Genomic DNA, 22,565 nt, shown 5'->3' with positions numbered 1-22,565 from the left:
TGCCTTGTAGCACCCGGATTCGTGCAAACGGGCAGGCTGGTTAAACAAAATATTGTGGGTGGATTTTTAAATAGTTTAACAAGAAGGTTGTAGAAATGCATTAGCATTTTGTAGTGTGCATAAGGCAAAGGGATGCCTAAACTCTGGTAATATGAAAACTTCCCCCGCTACCATTTTGAAAACCATACTGATGCAGAACTAAATATGCAGTTTATTCCACAGGGTGAACAGAAACATTAACCACCTGTATAGAAGTTCTGTTTCAATTTCAGACCATGGGCACATGGTTTATTTATACACATTCATGAAATGGGTAGGCAGGGGATTCTTCTCCAGGTATGTGTGCTCAAATAGAGGAAGTAAATTGTGCACTTACATGCACCTCTGCAGGGAATCATCCATAACTGCTAGACAGTCATGGCGAGCTGCAGGTGGTAGCGTAGAGTACAGTGCATAATAAGTGTTTAAGGAAAGCTGCTACAGATAAGGCAATTCTGTAGCCAGCAGATCTATCTCATGCTGGGGTGTAAGACCTTAAAAAACCATATTTCAACAGATAGTTTTTCAAAACCCAGGTGTTTTGGAAACCTCTGTATAGACCACCTGCCAATTTCTTGCAAAATGATTGAAGCTTTCCCCACCCACCACCCACTCCTATTCCTTAAGAGTCTGGTTGTTCCAAAAACATAGCAGATGGTGAGGGACTTGTCCAAAATTGTTCACATCACCTGCTGCTTTGTGTATTTTCCATTTGAACTTCAGACAGCCTACACAAGGATCCCATCATGGAGAAAATGGAAAGTGGTCTATTTAACTGTACACAGAATCCATTCACACTGATCTGGACCACAGTCTCCTGCAGCATTACAGCTGCGGCTGTTTGAGATAATGTGCCCTTTCTTCGGATGCAACTGGAGGCCTATTCTTTTTGTTCTCTTGTAAAGTGGCCAAATTAAGTTTAGCCTTGGGCAGTTTTGCCTGAATCACTGCTTCAGCCCAGGGTGGAACTTGTTCAAGTTCGTTTAGGATACCAAGGGCATCTTCTTTAAGGAATGATGGGAAATGAATAAGATTCCCTCTTGGGTTATCGGATTTCCTCCCTCCTTTAAAATTGCATATATTTGACAGGATGCCATACTCTGCAAAAGGAAACTGCAATTTAATCTAGCAGATACTATACACAGACATTTAGTTTTTTAAAAAGTCGGTGAACAATACCTCAGTGTTTCCAAATGAACTCCCATATTTTAACAAAAGTTACATCCCACTTAATCAACCCAAACCTCTAAGTGGCTTACATAAAACAATATAAAATATTCATAAAAGATACTGATAAAATCTTTAAAAACAAATGGACATAAAATCTAAGTAAAACCAGTAGTTTTAAAACAAATGGTTGGCACCTATCCATCTTGGGAGCTGATGGAGGAGTGTGCCTTTGGAGGTGAAGTCAAATTGTTGAGTAACAGCTGCAGAGACCGATACAGGAGAGACATGTTTTGTTGTAGCTGGGGTAGGTGAAGGCATCCAGTTGTCCTACTGCAGATGCGCCACGACGTTTCTTCTCTCTGCGCTCTTCTCAGCATCCCATTCTCCCATACGCTTTGAGATTGGTTATTGTACTCCTACAGATATCTACTCAGAAGCCTCACGGAGCCTCGCCTCGCCTCGCCCTCAGGTAAGTGGGAGTATAGGACTGCATCCTTAAGGATCGACGTGGTGGGAAGCTTGAACTTACTGCTGTGCAGTGGGGTGAAAAGATTCTCCTTTTTAAAAGGTGGCATTTCTTTACACACACCCAATCTTCATTGCCCTCTTTTAGGCTTATGATATGAACAGTGCAACCCTATACACATCTGCTCCGAAGAGAGAGCCGTTGGCTTCCAGGAGACTCACTCCCAGGAAGTATTCATTAGAACTGCAGCGTGAACATCCACTTTTGTGTCGACACATCTTTTTACTCCTTCCTCTCTCCTTCTTATCTTCGTCTTTGGCGATCACTCATAGCCAAGTAAGATTATCTTCCATGAACACGGTTTTCACTGTGAGTCCGTGACTGTAGAGGCCAATTCTGGAGTCACATGTCCTTCCCCATTGGGGACATAGGTTTCCGGGTGGGAGCTGATCATGATGGTTTGCCAAGTGTGCCTTCCTCTTAGCACGTTTTTCCCTTGCATCCTGAGTTCGGGTGTCTTCAAAGCCCATGACCCCTTTGGTAAAGGCTGTTCTCCAATTGGAGAGCTCGCAGGCCAGTGTTTCCCAGTTGTCCGTGTTTATACTATATTTTAAAAAAGATTTGCCTTGAGAGAGTCTTTAAACCTCTTTTGTTGACCAGCAGTATTACGCTTTCTATTCATAAGTTGGGAATAGAGTAGTCGCTTTGGGAGATGCTAATCAGGCATCCGCACAACACGACCAGTCCAGTGAAGTTGATGTTGAAGAATCAGGGCCAGATTTAGGTTTGATGAGGCCCTAAGCTACTGAGGCCCTTTATATGTCCAGCTGTCCTTTGTCAACAACAAATTGTAGCTGTTTTTTGTGTTGAATATATGCTATATAGTAATTTATGGACCTAATAGGTATCGAAAGCTATTTGCACATTACAAAATATGCATTTTATCAAAGTAATTGTTGAAGTGAAATACAATTAAGTGTATTAATAGTGAAATAATTATTAAGCTCTAACTTCAAATGATTTTTTATTCATAACAAACTTAAGAATGCAAACACATTGGCATTTGACAATAACAAAAGTCCCATTAGAAACACAATTTACAAAGACTCATAATCTAGTCTCTAGAAACTTGCTTTAACATGAAATAATAACAGGAGAAAATATATGATGCAAACTACTAATAATTATAAATAGCAGAATGTAGGCACTCTATATATAGAAATGAGCAAACCAGTGATATTTTAGGGAGCAGGCTAGCAGGCGGGGGCCGTTCCTTACATCATAGGAGCCTACACAATACAAAACACTGTTGCTGTATGCAGGTTTTATTTTATTTGTTTTTTGTCTTATATTTTGGAAGTGTAAATCCAGTTTTCCCGCCTTAAATTTTTTTGGGGGCCCCCAAGGGAGTGGGGCCCTAAGCTATAGCTTGTTTAGCTTATACGTAAATCCGGCACTGTTAAATCATTGCAGGAAGTGTGCATTAGAACTGCAGCCTGAGCATCCTCTTTTGTGCCAACCCTCTCCTCCTTGTAACCGCAATTCCTCCAGCCCTCCATCCCTCTTTCTCCATCTCGGCTGCGACCACGAGGTGCCGCTGTGAGGCTCGCTCCCACGGCCGCTCCCAGACCCTCTTGGCCGGATACTGGCCGAGAGACTCCGGAAGGAAGAGACGGCTGAGGCGCGGAAGACGGAGCTGGAGCCGCTTCTGGCACGATGTCGCGGGGGGCGAAGGTAACGCGCGGGTGGTGGGGCGTGAGAGACGGACCTCGCCGCCTATGCTGGTCCCCTGCAGGCTCTTTCCCTCAGGAAGAGACGCGCGTCGCCCTGACAGAGCTAATGGGAGGCTTCAGGGCCTGAGGGGAACTTTTCCCGCCTCTCTCGGCTGCTTCACACGGGCTCATCCCCTAGCATTGGACTTCCGTTCAAGATGCTTAGCGAGTCTCTTCCCCTCCCTCCCTCGCTTAAGAATGTATCGTTATTATTATTGTAGGTGAAAGTGAGGCTTCTAGTCCTTAGTGAGGTGTGTGTGTTATTTTTTTTGGGGGGGGTAACCTATGATCAGATTATCCCGGGGCGACCCCCCCCCACTCCGAAATGCTACATATATAGAATCAGAATTGCATCCTGCTTTTCAGGGGCAGATAAGTCTGCACAAAGCGGATCGCGACACAATATTACATATTTATTTATTTATTACAGTACAATTCTGTGCATAGCTTATCAGAAGTAAGACCCATTGAGTTCAATGGGATTTACTCGCATGTAAGTGTATGTAGGATTGCAACCTAATCTACACTTGCATTTAGAACCAAGTGATGCCTTGTATTGCAGATTAATCAAGGGAGTGATTATACACACAGTGGTACTTACACACACACACACACACAGAGAGAGAGAGAGAGAGAGAGAGAGAGATACCTTGTTCACATATCAGAAACTTACCGGTTGGGATCAAGCAGTAAAGTAGTGCGCAATGCCCACTCACTCCCCCAATTCTTCAGAGCAGATAAAAGGGGTTGTGTGGGGATGGAAAGTCGTATTGCACAGGCAAAAGTCCTTGAACTACTCGTACATGTTAGTTGGACGCACCCTCTTAATTCTATAATAAAATTATTATGTAGGTATTTAGATACTAATATCCCACTTTTCAAGGGGAAAGCCACCATAAAGCAGCTTTCTGTGTAGCAAAGCTTGTATAAATACAATATAAAAACAGTAAACATGCAGTTAAAAAAAACACTAAACTATTAAATTAGAAAAAACAAACAGTTCTCCCAGTTCTGTGACTCCAGCATCCAAGACATGAACAAATATATTTGAGAAGTTTAGGACATGGGGGAACCTGATTTTTTAAAAAATGGATTCCTATAGTTTGAGTAAAGGTGGGTTATAAATATTGGGTTGGATCCAACAGTATTGCTCAGCTGAGTGATTGTAAAGCTTCAGTGGTACAGGCAGAGCAAGCATTTTCTGCTCAGGAGAGCCCTCCGACCCAAAATGCATAGATTGAATAAACTGAATAAAGAAAAAATTATGGGGCTTTTTTTCTATATAAGCCCTCCATATTTACCCTTACTGCATTAAACACATTATTTCTATTGTAAAAGCAATTTTACAAAGCTAATTGGACTTCCCCCCCAATCCTGCTGGGAGTGTGTATTGTGGTTTATTTTTCTACAGTGTTTTTGACAAGACAGGTAGAAATTTTGAAAACAATTCTGTGTATGCCTACTTCTGAGTAAAGTAGTAAAATCCATTAAACTGAGCTGGGCATACTCCCAGTGGGTATAGGATTGTAGCCTGAAAGCTGTATTGGTTCCATAGTTTCCTTTGCAGTAGAATGTAGGTGCATAATGTTACAGCTCAAGAAATAGGTGGTTGTATGATTTCGCCTAGCCATATTCTAGTTCAGCTTGTACTTTTTCTTTCTGAAGGCAGCAGTGGTCCTGTGTATGGATGTCGGCTTTTCCATGAGCAATTCTGGTCCTGGAGAAGACTCTCCTTTTGAACAAGCCAAAAAAGTGATGACAATGTTTGTGCAGCGACAGGTAAAAGAGCTCTGAGTGGTGGGACGAACAGTAGAAATTATGATAAAGATGAAGCTGCCTCAGAAAACTCACAGCATGATGACATCAGAACAGGGCTAAACTTCACTTCATGTGAAAGGGAAGAAGTAAAACTTAAAACAGGCCTGCAGTGTTTTGTTAACTTTATAAACCAGGTGAAATAAGGCAGAAATGAATAGGAAAAAAAGAACTCCAATGGGATAGAAGACGGGGGCAGCTTCAGGGGCGTTGAGGCTGTTGCCCCTGCTTGTGGTTTACAATTTGTTGCACACCATGTTTCCCCTCAGCTTCATACTTCTTCCCTTAAAGTTACATAGGTATAACAGAAATACAGAATGTCTACTCCACTTCTTTGATAATGCATTCTGTTCCACCAATCTTTTTGGTACATTGATTTTTCCTACCATTATTTCAGTTTTCAACTTGTGTTAAAACTGCCCCTTCCGATGGAGGGGGCGGGGGAGGCAAAGTTCTGTAACTGTATTTTCTAGCCTCGGGATTTTTTTCCAGATATTGAACTGTAGTTCCCATAACAGTTTGGTAGCTGACCACAGAACCTAAAATGTCATTTAAATATGTTTCATATATGATGCAGATAAGGTTGGAGAAATGAATCGATAGTAATCTGAAGCAAAGTTTATACTGATCACTTTGTATCTGCACTGGCATCTTTTACCATCTGCAGGTGTTTGCTGAGAGTAAAGATGAAATCGCCTTGGTTTTATTTGGCACAGAGGACACTGCAAATAGCCTTGCCAGCGGGGACCAATATCAGCATATCACTGTGCACAGACACCTGATGATGCCGGATTTTGATTTGCTGGAAGACATACAAAATATGGTTCAGCCTGGCTCTGAACATGGGGACAGTATCCTTTATGAATGTTGAAAATCTTTTCACCAGATTACAGTTGCATGGAAGATTGGGAGTTTATATTTTAACTGTGTCTGGAATTGCCACATTAACTCCTAGAGCCCTTATTATTTAAGACAAACCTATTTGGCTCGGTGGGCCAGATTGTTATTTGTCCCACCCCGACAGAACACCGTTGACAGGTGGGCAGGACATGGTATTATTATGATGTCAGATGACTGACAGGTGGTTTATCCCTCCCACCTGCCAAAGTCTCTTGCACGGCACTTCCCAAGCACCCGACATCCAGCTGAGTGTGGGGTGCATGGCGCTTCGCCAACTTCATTATTGGCAAAGCTTTTTTCTACAGGGGTGCTCAGTTGTGCAGCCTACCCAGCAGTGTTAAACTCATGGCCCATCAGTGACTTTAATCCTGCCAGTGACTTGACCCTGCTGTCTGGAAGGATTGGTGGCATGATCAAGATTCTCAGGGGAAACTCGCGGAACAAATCCAGTCATGTCTTTACCTGCCTCACATGTGACTTCAGGTGTGGGGCAGAGGGGCATGAGTTGGGGAAAATGGCTTCACAGGCCAAAGCAGGACTAATGCTGTGTTTCCCACCCCTGATTTAAGTGCCAAGGGACGTAGGGCCTGTCGGCAGTGTTGGCCTGACTCTGCAAGGTCTGGGTGAAATCCATCCCAGCGCCTAGCTGAGTGGGGTCGTCTGGTGTTGCTGCCTTGCATCTGGTAAATAAGTGTCTACTCAGAAGAAAGCTGCACTGAGTTCAGTGGACCATACTCCCAGGTAAGGGTGTGTGGGGCTATAGTGTTTTATCTAGGCAGCCAGGGCTCCTCTGGATGACAAGATCTTTTTGCACCAGGTCAGTGAAGACCACTTTTTAAAATTCTCCCATATATACAGAGCTCCCTGTGCGCCTTTTGGACTGTATTATAAAAATTATAAATAAAACAGGTTCTGTTTACATAGAACATGGGCATGGGCGTAGCCAGGATTTTTGTTGGGGGGGCAGAACCTCTGATTTGTATTGTTTTGTACTTATTGGATGGCAGCTGCCCCCCTGGCTATGCCCATGGGGGGCATCACAGAAAGGAAACTAGGTCAGAAGGGGGTCACAGTTGGAATAAGGTTGGGAAACACTGCCCTACAGGGCTGTTATTGATATGTTAAATGCTTTGAACACTTCAGGTGCGTTAAATGTGAAATATTACTGTGACTAGGGCTGCTCAGTAATGACTGTATCCTGGCCAGCATGTATCAAATTGTGGGTTTTTTAAAAATTAAAGTGACTTTTCTTAATGTGCTTAGTTCTTGATGCTCTTGTTGTTTGCATGGACTTGCTCCAAAAGGAAACAATGTAAGTATATCAGCCCACAACTGCCTTTAAGCATTCTGAAACTCAGTTTTGAAAATGGATCTGACTCCATTTTAGTGTTGGGACATTATCTTACTATGGAAGGAGTGTTTTTGAGATAATAAATACTGAAGGATTCTGACTGATTACCACAAGAGAGATCAAAATCTTCTGTGTGTATTATTAGACAGCTTAGTAAATAGGGCTATTTTGGGATAGCCTTCAGGACATTTTTAGTTTAATTTTGTAAAGGAAGTGGTAGTACCTCTCAACCAGCTTTTGTGGACCCAAATTCTCACTGAGATAAAGAACTGGAAGTTCTTTGAAGAACAAAATGACATTTACTCTTGAGGTATATAACAAGCTGAAAATGAAAAGTATTGGGTTTCCCTCGCTGCTCTGCTCTGTTTGTTCATTTGTTTTCACTGCTGAACTTTAGCCACTTAAGTCTTTCATAGCCCATTTTTGAAGTTTGCTTTCAGGTTAATTGGGCACTTGTTCTGCAGCACAGTGCTAAGAATCAGGTCTACGCTAATGTAAAAATTGCAGGTTTTCATTGACTTAAGTGTTGGAAAATCAGAGCTCACCTGACACTGGAGTACTTTCCATGACTGGTACCAAGTGAAATATAGCACTTGGTTAATTTTACTCAGTATATTATAAGAGGAGATGCTTCCTCCAATGAGTAATAAAGGGGGAAAATAATTAAAATGGCAGTGCTATTTATTTATTTGTTTGTTTGTTTGTATTGATCTAACAATTTTATATCCTGCCTTTCCTGACAGTTCAAGGTGGATAGCAAGAATAATAAAGTTTAGCATTTCATTTGAACCTTATACTTTGGTTAAGGTTAAACATGTCAGCTTACCTAGGCGATACCCTAGGTCCAATCACATCCCTCTAAAATATGGTATATTGTGATGGCCAAACACAGCAAATACATGACATGCTGTGGATTCATATTAATCATATGTGGCCTTACTAAAAGTATAAATTGCTCTTTGTAAAGAAGCAGTCAAAATATTGCAGCTGTCAACATACCTGTGCTTTTGAAACACTTTTATTTTTGCCTTCTCTTTTAGTGGGAAAAAATATGACAAACGGCACATTGAAGTTTTTACAGACCTCAGTAGTCCCTTCAGTGAGGATCAACTGGATGTTATCATTGCTAACATGAAGAATACTGGTATTTCGCTTCAGTTTTTGTGAGTGAGGAGAGAACTATGAAATATTATTTCAACTCTGTCCTTTTCTGAGAAAGGGAATGTCATTTCTCTAACTAACTCTGTAGCACCTTTCTCAAAAAGGCACTAAAATTTTGTATAAGCAGGGCTGTGCGTTCAAACACAAAACTTAACAAGTCTGCATCCAGAATAGTTGAATTCTGCAAGCTGCATAAATTATGCAAATAAAGCATATTTTGCCCTTATTTGGGATATCTTATTCTGCAAATAGCACAAAAGCTCTGGGTTGTATACATTCCTCTACTGATAGATGTCAACTGTTGGGGGGCCTCAGCTCAAGAGTGGGCAGAACCAGACCCCAAAGTGGGTGGAGTGAGACCCACCCCCCATGTCCACAATCATAGGTCCACATACTCACTCACTGCTCCTTAGCTGATGCATGCACATCAGCTGAGGAGTGCTGGGAAAGGTAATTTTCATTCCCACAATTGCTCTCCACTAGGCAGAACTTCTCTTCATTCTGAAGAGCAAGGTGGGCCATGGGGATTTCATCCCCATTGCATCTCTTCCCGCAGCCCAGCGCTTGTATAGAATGACTGGGGACAGCTTTTCTTAGAATCATAGAGTTGGAAGGAACCACAAGGGTCATCTAGTCCAACCCTCTACAATGCAGGAATCCTGCCCCTGGGTGGGCTTGAATCACTAACCCTCTGGTTAACAGCCAGGTGCACTGATCCCGTTGTGCCACCTGAGTCGTCTTGTGGTGTTGCTTATGTCATTGTGGCTGGCAGACCATTTCAGAAGCTTTTATAGGCTGGATCTTGCCTGTGGTTCAGTTCTAGACCCCTGGAGAATAGCTGAAATTCTCACGGCCCTTAATTCTACTCATTCATTGCTACATTTCGGAGCCTTTTTTCTGCTTCTGTGCAGGAATACCCATATTTTTAGCAATTGTAGGGCTGCATGCAAGCAAGCAACTGCTAATTGGGAACTTCCTTGTTGTGCCTGTGCCTGGAAATGAGGCCCATTGAACCCAGCGGGGCTTACTTCTGAGCAGATATGGTTAGGATTGCCCTGTTAATGTATTGAGAAAAAGACTATAGGTTGTGATTTGGCTCTTTCAGGAAGCAATACTAAGAAGAAATTATCTTAACTGTCATATGTCAGTGGCAATAATGATATTTAGACACCACTAATGCTGCAAAATAGACAAAGGTAGCTAAAATAGTATGCAGTTTCATCTCTCTGCCCCCCGTCCTCCATCTTTGCTATGCTATGATCAATTACATAAATAGGATTGTTCTGTCTCATCAGAAGTAAGCTTCAATGATTACAGTGAAGCTTACTCCCAGGTTAATATATAGATTTTCATGCTCAATAGACGAGAATGAAAACTGCTTTCACTCAGCTCACATCGCAAAATGCAAAAATTGGCAAGATGCCGTGGATGAAATCTGAAGGGCAGAAGTCCCAAAGGAAGGAAGCAGGCAAGCACCGACCATTGTGGTCATTCAGTGAATTAAGTGACTTGAAATGCATGAGGCAAGGAGACTTGGCTTTTCCAATGGGTGCTTCCATTCTTTAGGTCCTTTTATTGTAAGCTCAGAGCCAAACACGTCATGTGAACTGCATATCTTAGCTTCAGTCTTCCTTCCTTTTTCTTAATGGCCATACTAGGAAGGGGGGAATTCTGTCCCAAGGCATAGAGGGAGGAGGGGTTAACCTTTTCACACCACATCACAACCTTGGTGAAAAGTGCCCCCACTCCCCCAAAATATATTCCTTTCCCTTCTGCCGCTTCTGGAAAGAAACTGCTGTTTGCCCCAATGGCCTGTTCCCTCTTGGGGTAATCAGCTGCTTGGGAAAGGGGGGTTTCCATGTGTGGGGAAAGGGTTAAATCCCCATTTCCCATTGCCACTGCTCCAATTCTGATTTGACCTCCCCACACACTCCACTGCTGCAATTTTAAGGAAAAAAATGATACATTTAACATTATGTATAATTTGACTGTTAGTTGTTGACATATAAATTACATCAAAAGATAATTTCATGCAGATGTATTATGCAAAATTCTTAATCCAATTTCTTTCCACAGAGGAAAATACGTCAACTTTATTTATGAATACTCCAAGTTTGAGCTTTAAAAGATCCTATACAGAGCTTGTCATGTCACAAGTGACTAATAGCGTGGCAATAAATGAGCATCAGTGTGGGCTGGCTTGCTAAGGTTTCAGAATGACAATTGAACGTGCATCAGAATAAAGGGAGGATGCAAAGTGTCAATTCACATTTCTTTCATTTCAGGAAAAAATAAAATAAAAGTCAGTGAATTGATTTGTAGTCGTTCTGGTGAATGAGGAATGTGAATGGAAATTTTTCTTTATTGTATTCTTAGCTTGCCATTTCCAGCGAATGACGAAGATGGAAGTGGGGACGCGGGGAATGGTTTGCATTCCAGTAGGGACCAAAACCCTTTTCCAAGGAAGGGGCTATCTGGGCAGCAGAAAGAAGGCCTTCAGATGGTGAGAAAGCTTATGTTTTCCTTAGCCAAAGAAGAAGGCCTGGAGGACATTTATACTTTCAGGTAACCTTGAATTGCTCCTCCTTCCATCATTAGAAACTTTGCTTGTATTTCTTTCCCTCCCAATTTCATGCCCACAGAGGTTTTGTTTGCATAAATTGGGCTTTTTCTCCTCCTGACACCACAGTGTTCCTTTACATAGAAGCATTTCCCATTTCATTATGGTGGAACTTGGCTTCAGTGTAATGTTTTAGGTTCGTAAGGCCAAGCTAGATGTTCAGCAGCAAACCTAGGCCTTGATAGCACCGGGAATAGCAGTGTACAGGAGAGCAGTGCTCATTATTTACTGATAATATTGGAGGTGCCTCTTTGCTTGCAGGCACCTGCACATTAAAATAAAGATAGCTTAAAATCTAAAAATTTGTGTAAAAACCTCAAAGCAAAACCAGCAAGCAGCAGCACACAAAAATAGCAAGGGAAAAATAATGCTCAAAATGAGAAGCTCTACTCACCGCTTTCCTCCCCAATATGTAATTACAACAAACATTAGTATCCAAACCTATATCTGCATTGGATTTGACATTTTAAAAATATTTATTTTTGTTGATTTTTTTATTATTGGGAAGTTTCGTGGAAAGCAGTTTACAGCCTAATGATATAAAATAAGTGTTAAACCAGCAATCAGGAAAAAAATCAACTGTGAAAGTTTATTGTTCATTGCTATGGCTCTTTAAGCTGATCTAATAGGGACGCGGGTGGCGCTGTGGGTAAAAGCCTCAGCGCCTAGGAGTTGCCGATCGAAAGGTCGGCGGTTCGAATCCCCGCGGCGGGGTGCGCTCCCGTTGCTCGGTCCCAGCGCCTGCCAACCTAGCAGTTCGAAAGCACCCCCAGGTGCAAGTAGATAAATAGGGACCGCTTACTGGCGGGAAGGTAAACGGTGTTTCCGTGTGCTGCACTGGCTCGCCAGATGCAGCTTGTCACGGAAGTGTCTCCGGACAGCGCTGGCCCCCGGCCTCTTGAGTGAGATGGGCGCACAACCCCAGAGTCTGTCAAGACTGGCCCGTACGGGCAGGGGTACCTTTACCTTTACCTTACCACGCAATCCTGTGACATTATTGGTTCTGTGAAGTGCTGACAAAGGCTTTTCTACAGGAAAACGTCTTCTGGTAGTGCAGTACTTCTAAGGAGGTAGTCAGCCAGGCATGTTTTTCTTATTAACAAGTTCCATGCTCTGGGTGCCATAACAGAGAGGGCTCTGCTACGCATCCTAACAGATTTTACCTGGGTGAAAAATAGCACACATTGCACTCCTTGCTCCTGTATCGTGCCATCCATGTGCTTTTGTCTGGTTGCGGCTCTCAGATATGTGTGTTTCATGGCAGGGATGAAAGTGACTGGTGAGCATTGAAATACCCGTCTCTGTTGCTGATATAACATTGCTGAAGTAGTAACACAATGACATGTTTTGTGATATTGGACTAGTGCTGTTGCCACATTCCATCCTAACTATACTGGTACAACAAGTGAGCTTCAAGTCATTCAAGAATTCAGCAGAACTGTTAAAATGCCTGGAAAATAAATACCACAGTGTCATCAACCTTAATGTTACATGTAACTGGATTCATGCATATTTCTGGATGTGGGAATAGTCTCTGTTGAAAATCACCCTGACTTGAGATGATGTAAGGTGAAATTGAAGATGTGTCTGTGATAAACATGTATGAGCTAGCACATCGAACACATACATTACTATGATGTGAAGATGTGAAAAATCACAGATAACTTATCTAGAACCAAAACATTTTCAAGACCACAATTTTGTTAAAACTAACCTATTCTTTTCCTGTGGGCAGTTAGTAAAATGTTTTACGGGATTCACCATATCACTTTCCCCTGTGTTTTGTCATTTAGAGAGAGTCTGGAGCGCCTTTCAGTGTTTAAGAAAGTTGAACGGAGACCTATGGCTTGGCCTTGCCAGCTCACAATTGGTTCTCAATTGTCTATAAGGATTGTGGCCTACAAAGCAGTAAGTCACAACGACCACTTTTGTATTTTTAGCACCATATTAGCATAATTGAACACATGCCAACACTGGTGCCAGTAGAAGGGAGGAAACACAGCAGGGATTAATTAGTTGTAAATTCAGATTCAACCGCAGTAACTGATTAGTATAGCTGCCTATTAAATTATTAAATCTGACAGCATAGAGAGATAGAATATGGTCGTTTTTCATAAAGCTCACTGTCTGGTTTCTGAAACTCTTATTCCCTTGGAAAACGCAAGTGATGGCAGTTGGAGAAACTGCATAGCAATGAATTCCTTCCATATTTCTCTTGGGGAACTTCTCACATTTTCAGGTAAAGTGTTCTTGTATATAGGGCCACTGTAACTTTTTAGATCTGCAGTTTGCCTCCTGCAGTCACTAGAAATTAGTGCATTGTAGACTGTCAATCCATGATTATGTGCACCTGAAATTTCAGGCATTTTTTCCAGTGTTTTCCAACTGTCAATATTGGCATATCATTGATGATCAGTGAAATAAATTTCATGTGTTCAGGGATATTTTTACTAGTGCAGTGTAAGTTGGCTGCTGTCTTATGCCTGGGAAAGGAAAGGGGGCCTTTGAATTGTTGCAGTGGATATCTAATCCCCAAGGGAGTAATCCAAACCCAAGATTGCTGGGATGAGCAAATTAGGATCCAGTGGGTCTCTTAGCTTAGCCAGTGGATTCCCAGCACAGTTGGGCTATGCTGGTGTAAGTCATATGTCCTAGCTTAGCCAGGGATTTTTCGCTGGCACAAACCCTGAAAAATGGGTGTTGCTGATGTTTGGTGGTGTATGCTGAATCCTAGCTCTGTTCAGCTCAGTCATATGACCTGGCAACCCAGTGGAACTCAAGCTGGCAAAAAGGGTGGTGTCAGTCTCACTCTTATTTTAAAGGCTTGCTTTCCTCTGCCAGGCTTAGGTCAACTCAGCTGTCAGTAGTCTTGCTCCTGAACAGAGTTCGGACTAGGGGTAATTTACTCCAGCTTAATTCAAGATGGCACAAGTTCTGTTGGCTTCCCATACTTAGGATTGTTCTGCCTGTTAACATGAAATAACTTATCTTTATAATTTCAATGTCAAGTTCACCGAGGAAAAAGTGAAAAAAACCTGGACGGTTGTAGATGCCAAGACACTAAAAAGAGAAGATGTGCAGAAAGAAACAGTTTACTGCTTGAATGACGATGATGAAACAGAAGTTCAGAAGGAGGACGTTATTCAAGGTATGACTTCTGCTTTGAGCACCAAGATTTTCCTGGGGAAGTATTTGCTTGCAAAAAAAAAGTAAAAAAAAGTTAAGTGCCATTTAGTGAATTGCATTTAGTGAGCAAGCTCTGGGTTTGGTTTATTGGCAGAAGCATTGAGATGAGGGTAGAATAAGTGAAAGTAACGTTGGTAACAGAGGAATTAAATTTTATATCCATTCCAGACAGGAGAGCACTGAAAATGGATTTGGGGCATGCATGTTTTGCTAAATACACAAAAGAATTTCTAGGGTATCAAGAGATAACAAGCTTCATACAATTATCTGATACCATGTAGGGAGATCTATTTAGAGGAAGGACGTCCTCCTTAGCCACCCTCCCCCCATCCCTTGAGCTGCAATAGGACAGCCCTGCTTGCAGTTTTAAAGATTCTTGGTTGATGTGTATGTTGAGTATGGAGAATGTGTGACAACAGGAGTGACACACACACACATGCACACTTTGAATGCACTCTTGAAGGAAAAACTTGAGGTAGGTGGACTCACCTTCCTTCCATGTCTAGCTCCATCTCTGCTTCTGTCCATAGGCTGAAGGGAGTCATGCAGCAGGCTTACCTTCCAGCTGTGCCTGTGTTCGACTTTCAGGGGTTCCAGGCAGTGTCCCTATGTGGCCCTTGGCTGCTGGTGGTTTGTGAGGTGGGAGGGTCCTCTCCAGTTCCACCCCACACACTCATATTTTCCTGCAAGGCTCTCTCGTCCTCTTCTGCTCTGCATTTAGGCTCCCATGTGAGAGTCACCCTCCTTTAATAACATAGGAACTGATTCTTTCACTCTGCAGGATTCCGCTATGGGAGCGATATAGTTCCTTTCTCTAAGGTAGACGAGGAACAGATGAAATACAAGACGGATGGGAAATGTTTTGCTGTCTTGGGGTTCACAAGATCATCTCAGGTATGGATGTAAACTTGGAGAAGTGCTTATTGTTCAACTGCTGTAGGGCTTTTCACATAACTTGAAAACTTATCCTAGGCAAAAGAGGTTGTACAAATGAGTTGCAAATGAGCTAACTACTTCTTGTGGCAAGGGCAGCTGCTATGAACTTCAGCTCCTGGTTTCTAACACAGCCATCACAGCTCACTTTAAGTAGATGTTGGTGTGTGAGAGAGAGATCACTTCCCTTATTTCTTATGCCTGAGTGTGGGTGGCAGGGAGAGAAGCATTATTTTTATTTTGTCACAATCTGGGTTGTGTGTGTGCTGTGAAGATGATTGAAACTGCATTGTGAAATTTCAGAATCCAGAGGAATTGCTGAATAAGAATACCAGTGGTCAAGGGATGGAACTTCAGTGCCTCTGTGGCTTTTTGCTCCTCCCCATGACAAATAGAAAAGGGACGTGTTGTTTAAAAGGTGCAGAATGAATTGTGCAAAATAAGAAACCATGATGGCCTGTTTAATTTTCATAATTCGCCGAGGCTGTGGAATTCACCCTATCTTGTTGGAAAATTTGGGTGAATGAATTAAATTTGGGCTGCTTCTTTTTGCATTGCACACACAGTCCTGAGCACTATTTTGCACATATTCAGAGGCTGTGGGCATACCTGATCTGGCCACGGAGGACAATCTGAACTGGTGATTTGAACATCACAAAACGATGACTACAACAGGAGATATCAAATTTTGTATAGCCAGTAGAATTAAGGCTGTAGTCTTATGCATACTTGGAGCTACATCCCATTCATTAAGGCCTTATAAAGCAGTACCATGCCACGTCAGACATTTATGATCCTTGGAGCTCGTTTGTTAAGGGTGCTGAAAGTTGTTAGGAGACCCTTCTTCCCCTCACAGAGCAACAGTTCCTGGAGCGGTTAAGCAAGCAATCCCTCTTTCCTGGGAATTGTAGCTCTGTGAGAGAAATAGGCATCTCCTAACAACTCTCAGCACCATTTTAGGAAAGATTTGTTTGAGGGAAGACTTTTAGTGTTTAAAGTGTGGTGCAGATAGGGCCTCGGTGTGCTGCAGAATGGAGAACAAGATGAGACAAAATTTATCTTACAAGCCTGCCTTCTTCCCTCAAAGTAGAGGTCACTAACACTGAGAAGTAACTTGGAAACTGGGCACAATGTATTGCATTCCTCCCCCCCATCTGTAGTGGAAGGCATGATGGGAGCAACAGGGGTGAAGAAAGAAGGCTGACAGATGAACTTGTGTAACTGAGAGTATGAGGTGGGGAGAAGAGTGATGAGTATGCTTGAAGGTAGCTCAAAGTGATACCTAGTGCAGAAGCTTTAGCAACTATTTTTAAAAGTCTCCTGGAATATAACAGTATATTTGGCTGTGGAATTGAATCTCATGTCTTTTAGACAGTACTTTTAAGAGTTCAAAATCACATTTGGACCAGGTCAAAGCTAGCTAACTTTTGGAAACATTCATTCATAGGTCCAGAGACATCGTTACATGGGATATCAGGTTCTGAAAGTCTTCCCAGCAAAGGATGATGAGGTGAGCTTTACCAACCTGCTGATTGGAGTTTTGCTGTATCTTTAAATCTCTCACTGGCTGTCATTGAATCAAAAGCTGCATTTTTCTATTTATTTATTTTTAATGTGAAACATGTTGAAAGCTGGTGTATCACAAAAACAGAAAGTTATTTTCCTTAAGCGTTACTGTTTTAAGAAAACAAACACGAAAATCTGCAAGGAGAATGGAGCTAGAATGTCACAAGAACTAGCACTGGGAGATCATGGTTTGGATGTTCCTTTTGGGCTTTGATCTTCTTGTTACAGATGAGATCTTACATTGATTTCTTAGCAGTAGGTATCATGGTGCAGTTGCAATCTAGTTGTTTGCCCCCCTTTCCCCCCCTTCCACTCATTCTAGCATGACTGTGCAACATAGCTAGATTGTAGAAGCATTGAGGAAATGGAATCAGATTCTCAGCTCATCCTCTTCTTTGCCACAAAAAATTGAAGGGTAACAGAGTTTTTGTCCAAGGACCGAACTAGGATGTTATAGCACCTGCAGGGCAGTTTTGAGGCCCTAGAAATAGAAAATGTACAGCTCTTCTAGAGCCACTTGCTCCAAGCTCCTCCAGTAGTATCGGGGAGGTTACTGACTTACTTATATTGTACCCTTTTTGAACGTAGAGCCTGTCCTCATCAGATTTTAAAATGGAATCTCTTCCAGCTTTAATAGAAAGAGAAATAGGAACTTAAGAGAAGTGATATCACACAAGGGTTTGTTTTTAAATCTGCAACTTTAAATATAGACACATTTAATTTTGACACAGTGGTGCAGTATATATGAGGGTGCCCTACTTCAGTATGTCTCTTGATGTTGTGCACTGTCACTGCTTTTGAAGAAGTAAAAAAGGTGAGGTTTCAGTCAGACTGCTGAAACCTACCTCTTTGATTTTTCATGACTGCTGCGGTCCCAGGCTTTCATCATACTTGTGTATAATTGCATCTCTCTTTTTGACAGGCTGCAGCCGTGGCTCTTTCTGCCCTCATTCATGCTTTGGATGAGTTGGATATGGTGGCCATAGTGCGTTATGTGTATGACAGAAGATCGCACCCGCAAGTTGGAGTAGCCTTTCCGTTAATTAAGAATGAATACGAGGTATTCCCCCTACCATGGTTATATAGTTATTAACCCCTATTGAGTTCTGTCTTCTTAGCAGGGGTGGGTAGCATAAATCCCACCAAGTTAAGAATGCAGTATTGTCATAGGAACTTTCTAGGCATCACTATAGCACAGTAGTTTGGTGCTTGCACCTATAACCTGGTGTGGGGTGGTTTTTAAAATCTGTATGTAGCTGCTGGGTATTTTTTTTGATAAAAGAAAATTCTGCATTGCATACATTTTTTTAAAAAAGACTGCAGACGGCTATGCCATTTCTGGCACGTTGCTTTTTAGTGAATGCGCATATGGAACGCAGTGCTTAATAAGCATTGCTTTGGTTAAGCAGTGACTAAAGTGGGGGTGGACACTATCTTTCATCTTCTTTTGACTGGCAAAAATAAGCACAAGAAGAAATGGAATTGTTTGAGGTGGTGTGTGCCAACGGAGGTATGTGGATAAAGGATGCCCAGTGAAGCTCTGTAAAAGGGAAGTGCAGAACTTCTTGGTTTGGGCCATGGTTTGGAATCTTAAAAGAAACAAGCCTGACAGATCACTATAAGAAACTGATCAGATTCCTAAATTTGGAAACTGCTCTGTCATAGGAACGATAGTAGGTAGAAAAAGATAAGGACACGTCAAGCCATTCTCCAAGAAATGCTCAGGGCAGCTTTGTTGAATTTTATTTTAATAATTTCATAAACATTTCTATTGAATGTGTGCTAGTCTAGAATGTGTTTTGTGCTATGTGTTAGATACTATGATAACTCAATTGAAATGAAAATGTTTCCCCCCCTTTGACATTTCCCCTCTCTTCTTATAGTGTTTGGCCTATGTACAGCTACCGTATATGGAAGATCTGAGGCAATACATGTTTTCCTCCTTAAAAAATAATAAAAAGTTTACACCATCAGGTGAGCTTTGAACTTTGACATCATTAACAGAGCAATCCCACATATACCTACTCAGAAATAAGACTCTTTGAGTTTAGTGCTCCTTCTTCCCAAGTGCATGTCTGTACGGTTGCAGTGTAAAGACTCATTGCAATATGCAGCACATTTCATGCTGTCAGGCTAAGTTTTCCCCATCCTACACTTGTGCACCCGTTTATTCCTTCCTCTGTGTAGAACTTTCCTTGTTGAAATTCATTTTGTTAGTTTTGGCACAGTTCTCCAATCCGTTATGGTCATATTGAATCCTGATTTCATCTTCTGAGATATTAGACGTTCCACCCATTGAAGTACCTGGTACTGCCGGATTAGGCTCAAATGGCCTCTGGATTTGGCCTGCCAGGCCATTTTGGGCAAACCACACCCAATTGTCAGTCGCGTAACATCACACACCCTTGACTCCAGTCTGTGAGGTGTTTATTTTCCCTTAGAAGTAAGTGGGAGAAAATGGAAGGGACTGCGTCTGCAGACATATTTCATGTGGGCACTTGAAAGGCAAGTGAGGATACAGATGTTGGGGTTACCAGTAGTGAAGTTGTGGAGGAAAGTTCCTACCTCGGCTGTGCTCCTGTTCGCAACTGCTTACATTTTCCCTCAGAAGTGAAATGGCTTCCATTGATTTCAGTGGGAGAAAGTAAATGCAGCCTAGTGTTATGAGCAATTTTCTCATTTGAGACTGTGAGGGCAGGGGGTAGTGGGGAAAGTGAACATGGCTATAGTGTCTTTATCTCCTGGATGCATTGAATATTCCTTTGTCTATATCTGATGGCACAGAGGATCAGTTGTGTGCAGTTGACTCTCTGATTGATTCCATGAGTTTGGTTTATGAAGATGAGAGTGAAGGGACCAGCCAGGATATATTTAAAACCAGCAAATTCCCCAACCCTCAATTTCAAAGATTGTATCAGGTAAGAGGATGACCATATCACCGTTACCTTAAAACATTCCCTATTTTTCCCCATATTTTCCTTCTCTGTTTTAAGCTGTAGCAAAAACAACTTTGTTGCAAATGTAATGTGATCAAGTTAGGCCCGTGCCTGTGAGAACAGCTACCTCGCCCCTTGCCTTTGGTTATCACAGTGAACATTTCTGTATCCTTACTTGCCTTGTAGGAAATAGAGCAAGATGCTTTCAGTCAGTTCCACTAGGGTCTTTGGGGTGTTTACAAATTATGTAGACTGGGGACAGTGTGCTGTGTTCAAGTGGTTTTGTGCTATTGCGAAGCAACTGATGTAGCAGCCTACTTAAATTATGTAGCATTTTCCCCACAAATGCTTCCTCCACCTGGTTCAGAGCAGAATAACCTATACATGGCCCCTCATCATTTATTTACTGGAGTCTCACAGGAAAATGTGTGGGCAGCATAAAATAATTCAGTGTTTCACTGCTGAAAGTGTTGGACTATATCTGAGAAACTCTTACAGAGAAGCTGGGTATTTTGACAGGCAGGCCTGAGTTAAAGAAGCTTTAACATCCAGCTCTGGGTGGCTGAAATTGATAAAATAGGAAATTTAGGTTTAATTCTACCATAGCAATATTTACACATCCTAAAGTTCTGCCAACCATACGGATCTCTGTATGCTTTGTAAAAAAATAGCATGTAGCACACAGGAGGGCTTCAGTGTTTGCTTGCTTGCTTTTATTTTGAATATTTTTAGGCAGCCTTTCTGTTGCTGAATAAAAATGAATTAGTTAAAAAAATCAGTATATTTTCATCTAAAATTGGGGAAATTATAAGGGAAATAAGGAACTATCAGTGGGAAAACTGATGTAAATTGGCATTTTTCTTGCTGATTTTAAATCAGTTTCATGTAAATCCAACAAATCTGCTTCAGGACAGGGTCCTTTCAAGGTGGCTTACAGCCAACAGAAAGCCATAACATTCAGTAATAAACTATTCTATTAAAAGCCAAATTTCATTATCCTTACATCAGTGAGCATTATGTATGCTCGTGCTATATGAACACTTTCACCTCAGATTATTACTTGTAATCTCATATGATCCCAGAATGCCATCTTTCACTGAATGTCACTGAAAGAAAGCCTCCCACAACATAGACCTGCCTATTCACTAAAACCTTGAGTACAAGTCCACAACAAGTTAGTTGTGCTGGGGGCTGCTGAAGTTCATCTTGTGGCAAATTGGAACAGGGCCTTCTCTGCAGTGATACCCGTTTTGTGGGATGATAGTCCCTTTGAAATATAGACTGTAATTGTGCTTCCATTGGTTGTTAAAAAAACATCTATTTGGCCTCTGATGCCAGTTCTAACAGTTCCTGACTATAGTATTTGTGGTGTAATATGTTTTTATTGAAATGTTTTTATTGTAAATTGCCTTGTTGTTATTATTTCAATATTTATCAAAATGGATTTAAATCCATAAAATTTCATGCCATGGAATATTTGAACTTTGCTCCACAACAAATCCCATGTTACATGAAAGGCATATTTCATATTAGAAACCAAAGTGAACCCCATGTACTGTGTTTGTTGCTGTTGTTGTTGTTTAGTTGTGTCCAACTCTTTGTGACCCCATGGGCCAGAGCACGCCAGGCACTCCTGTCTTCCATTGCCTCCCGCAGTTTGGTCAAACTCATGTTAGTAGCTTTGAGGACACTGTCCAACCATCTCGTCCTCTGTCGTCCCCGTCTCCTTGTGCCCCCAATCTTTCCCAACATCAGGGTCTTTTCCAGGGAGTCTTCTCTTCTCATGAGGTAGCCAAAGTATTAGAGCCTCAGCTTCCAGAACTGTCCTTCCAGTGAGCACTCAGGGCTGATTTCCTTAAGAATGGATAGGTTTGATCTTCTTGCAGTCCATGGGACTCTCAAGAGTCTCCTCCAGCACCATAATTCAAAAGCATCAATTCTTTGGTGATCAGCCTTCTTTATGGTCCAGCTCTCATATACTGTTTTATATGTATGTATATTTGTGTGTGCATGTGTGAGAGAGAAACAGACAGACAAACAGAGAATCGCTTGTCCTCTTGCTTTCCCATCAGTGCCTACAGCATAAGGCTTTCCATCCTGATGCACCTTTGCCTCCTATTGAAAAACACATCTCAGACATGTTGGGGACACCACAAGAAGTGACTGAGAAATGCCAGGCTCCCCTTGAGAAATTAAAAGCGCTTTTTCCCTTGAAGGAAGCAGATAAAATTAAAGAGCAGAAAACAGCTCAGCATATCTTCAAAGATAAGTAAGTTATCATAGGCCTGGTGCAAATTGTTTGTTAGCTAATTCAGTTTCCTCTAGCCACATCCTTACACCTGCAATCTTAGGTTGTGTTGGCCAGGAGGGATTTCATTACCTCTGTGTGTAAAGAGATGCAGGTATTTTGGTTGGATGTAGACCTACTTTCTGTCTTTTGTGCCCTCATAACCTCAAGGACAAAGATGCCTCTTTGCAAACATGGGGAGGCATGTGTTGCTGTTCCCACCCATGTCTTAATGGTTTTCTCCAGCGTAGCTCAGAGAATGCCACCTTCTCTGTGGCTTTTATGACAGCTGAGGTAGACCAAAAGCATGCTCTGCTCTTGAGTAGACTATCTCTGCTTTTAATTTTAGCTATCAAGGACCCA

At 41.9% G+C, this 22,565-nt stretch overlaps 1 protein-coding gene across 2 annotated transcripts in view; it reads left to right on the top strand.

Moving 5' to 3' along the window:
• The first annotated feature begins 3,300 nt into the window (after window positions 1–3,300).
• The window catches only part of XRCC5 (X-ray repair cross complementing 5), a 39,270-nt gene continuing 20,005 nt past the window's right edge, over window positions 3,301–22,565 (top strand). For both annotated transcript variants that reach the window (XR_008332109.1, XM_053402594.1), the window contains exons 1-14: window positions 3,301–3,409; window positions 5,113–5,226; window positions 5,930–6,113; window positions 7,426–7,474; window positions 8,554–8,676; window positions 11,051–11,239; window positions 13,088–13,202; window positions 14,304–14,442; window positions 15,262–15,374; window positions 16,861–16,923; window positions 17,902–18,039; window positions 18,863–18,953; window positions 19,764–19,897; window positions 21,988–22,184. Coding sequence is in view for 1 of the 2 variants with exons in the window: in XM_053402594.1 (XP_053258569.1) it covers window positions 3,392–3,409; window positions 5,113–5,226; window positions 5,930–6,113; window positions 7,426–7,474; window positions 8,554–8,676; window positions 11,051–11,239; window positions 13,088–13,202; window positions 14,304–14,442; window positions 15,262–15,374; window positions 16,861–16,923; window positions 17,902–18,039; window positions 18,863–18,953; window positions 19,764–19,897; window positions 21,988–22,184 (1,667 nt within the window). In the remaining variant the exon portion in view is untranslated. The remainder of the gene's footprint in view (window positions 3,410–5,112; window positions 5,227–5,929; window positions 6,114–7,425; window positions 7,475–8,553; window positions 8,677–11,050; window positions 11,240–13,087; window positions 13,203–14,303; window positions 14,443–15,261; window positions 15,375–16,860; window positions 16,924–17,901; window positions 18,040–18,862; window positions 18,954–19,763; window positions 19,898–21,987; window positions 22,185–22,565) is intronic.

The sequence above is a fragment of the Podarcis raffonei genome, chromosome 1 (genome assembly GCF_027172205.1).
Source record: "Podarcis raffonei isolate rPodRaf1 chromosome 1, rPodRaf1.pri, whole genome shotgun sequence".
Classification (NCBI taxonomy): domain Eukaryota; kingdom Metazoa; phylum Chordata; class Lepidosauria; order Squamata; family Lacertidae; genus Podarcis; species Podarcis raffonei.
Note: the sequence above shows the minus strand (reverse complement) of the source record. Positions and strands in the feature narration are given on the sequence as shown.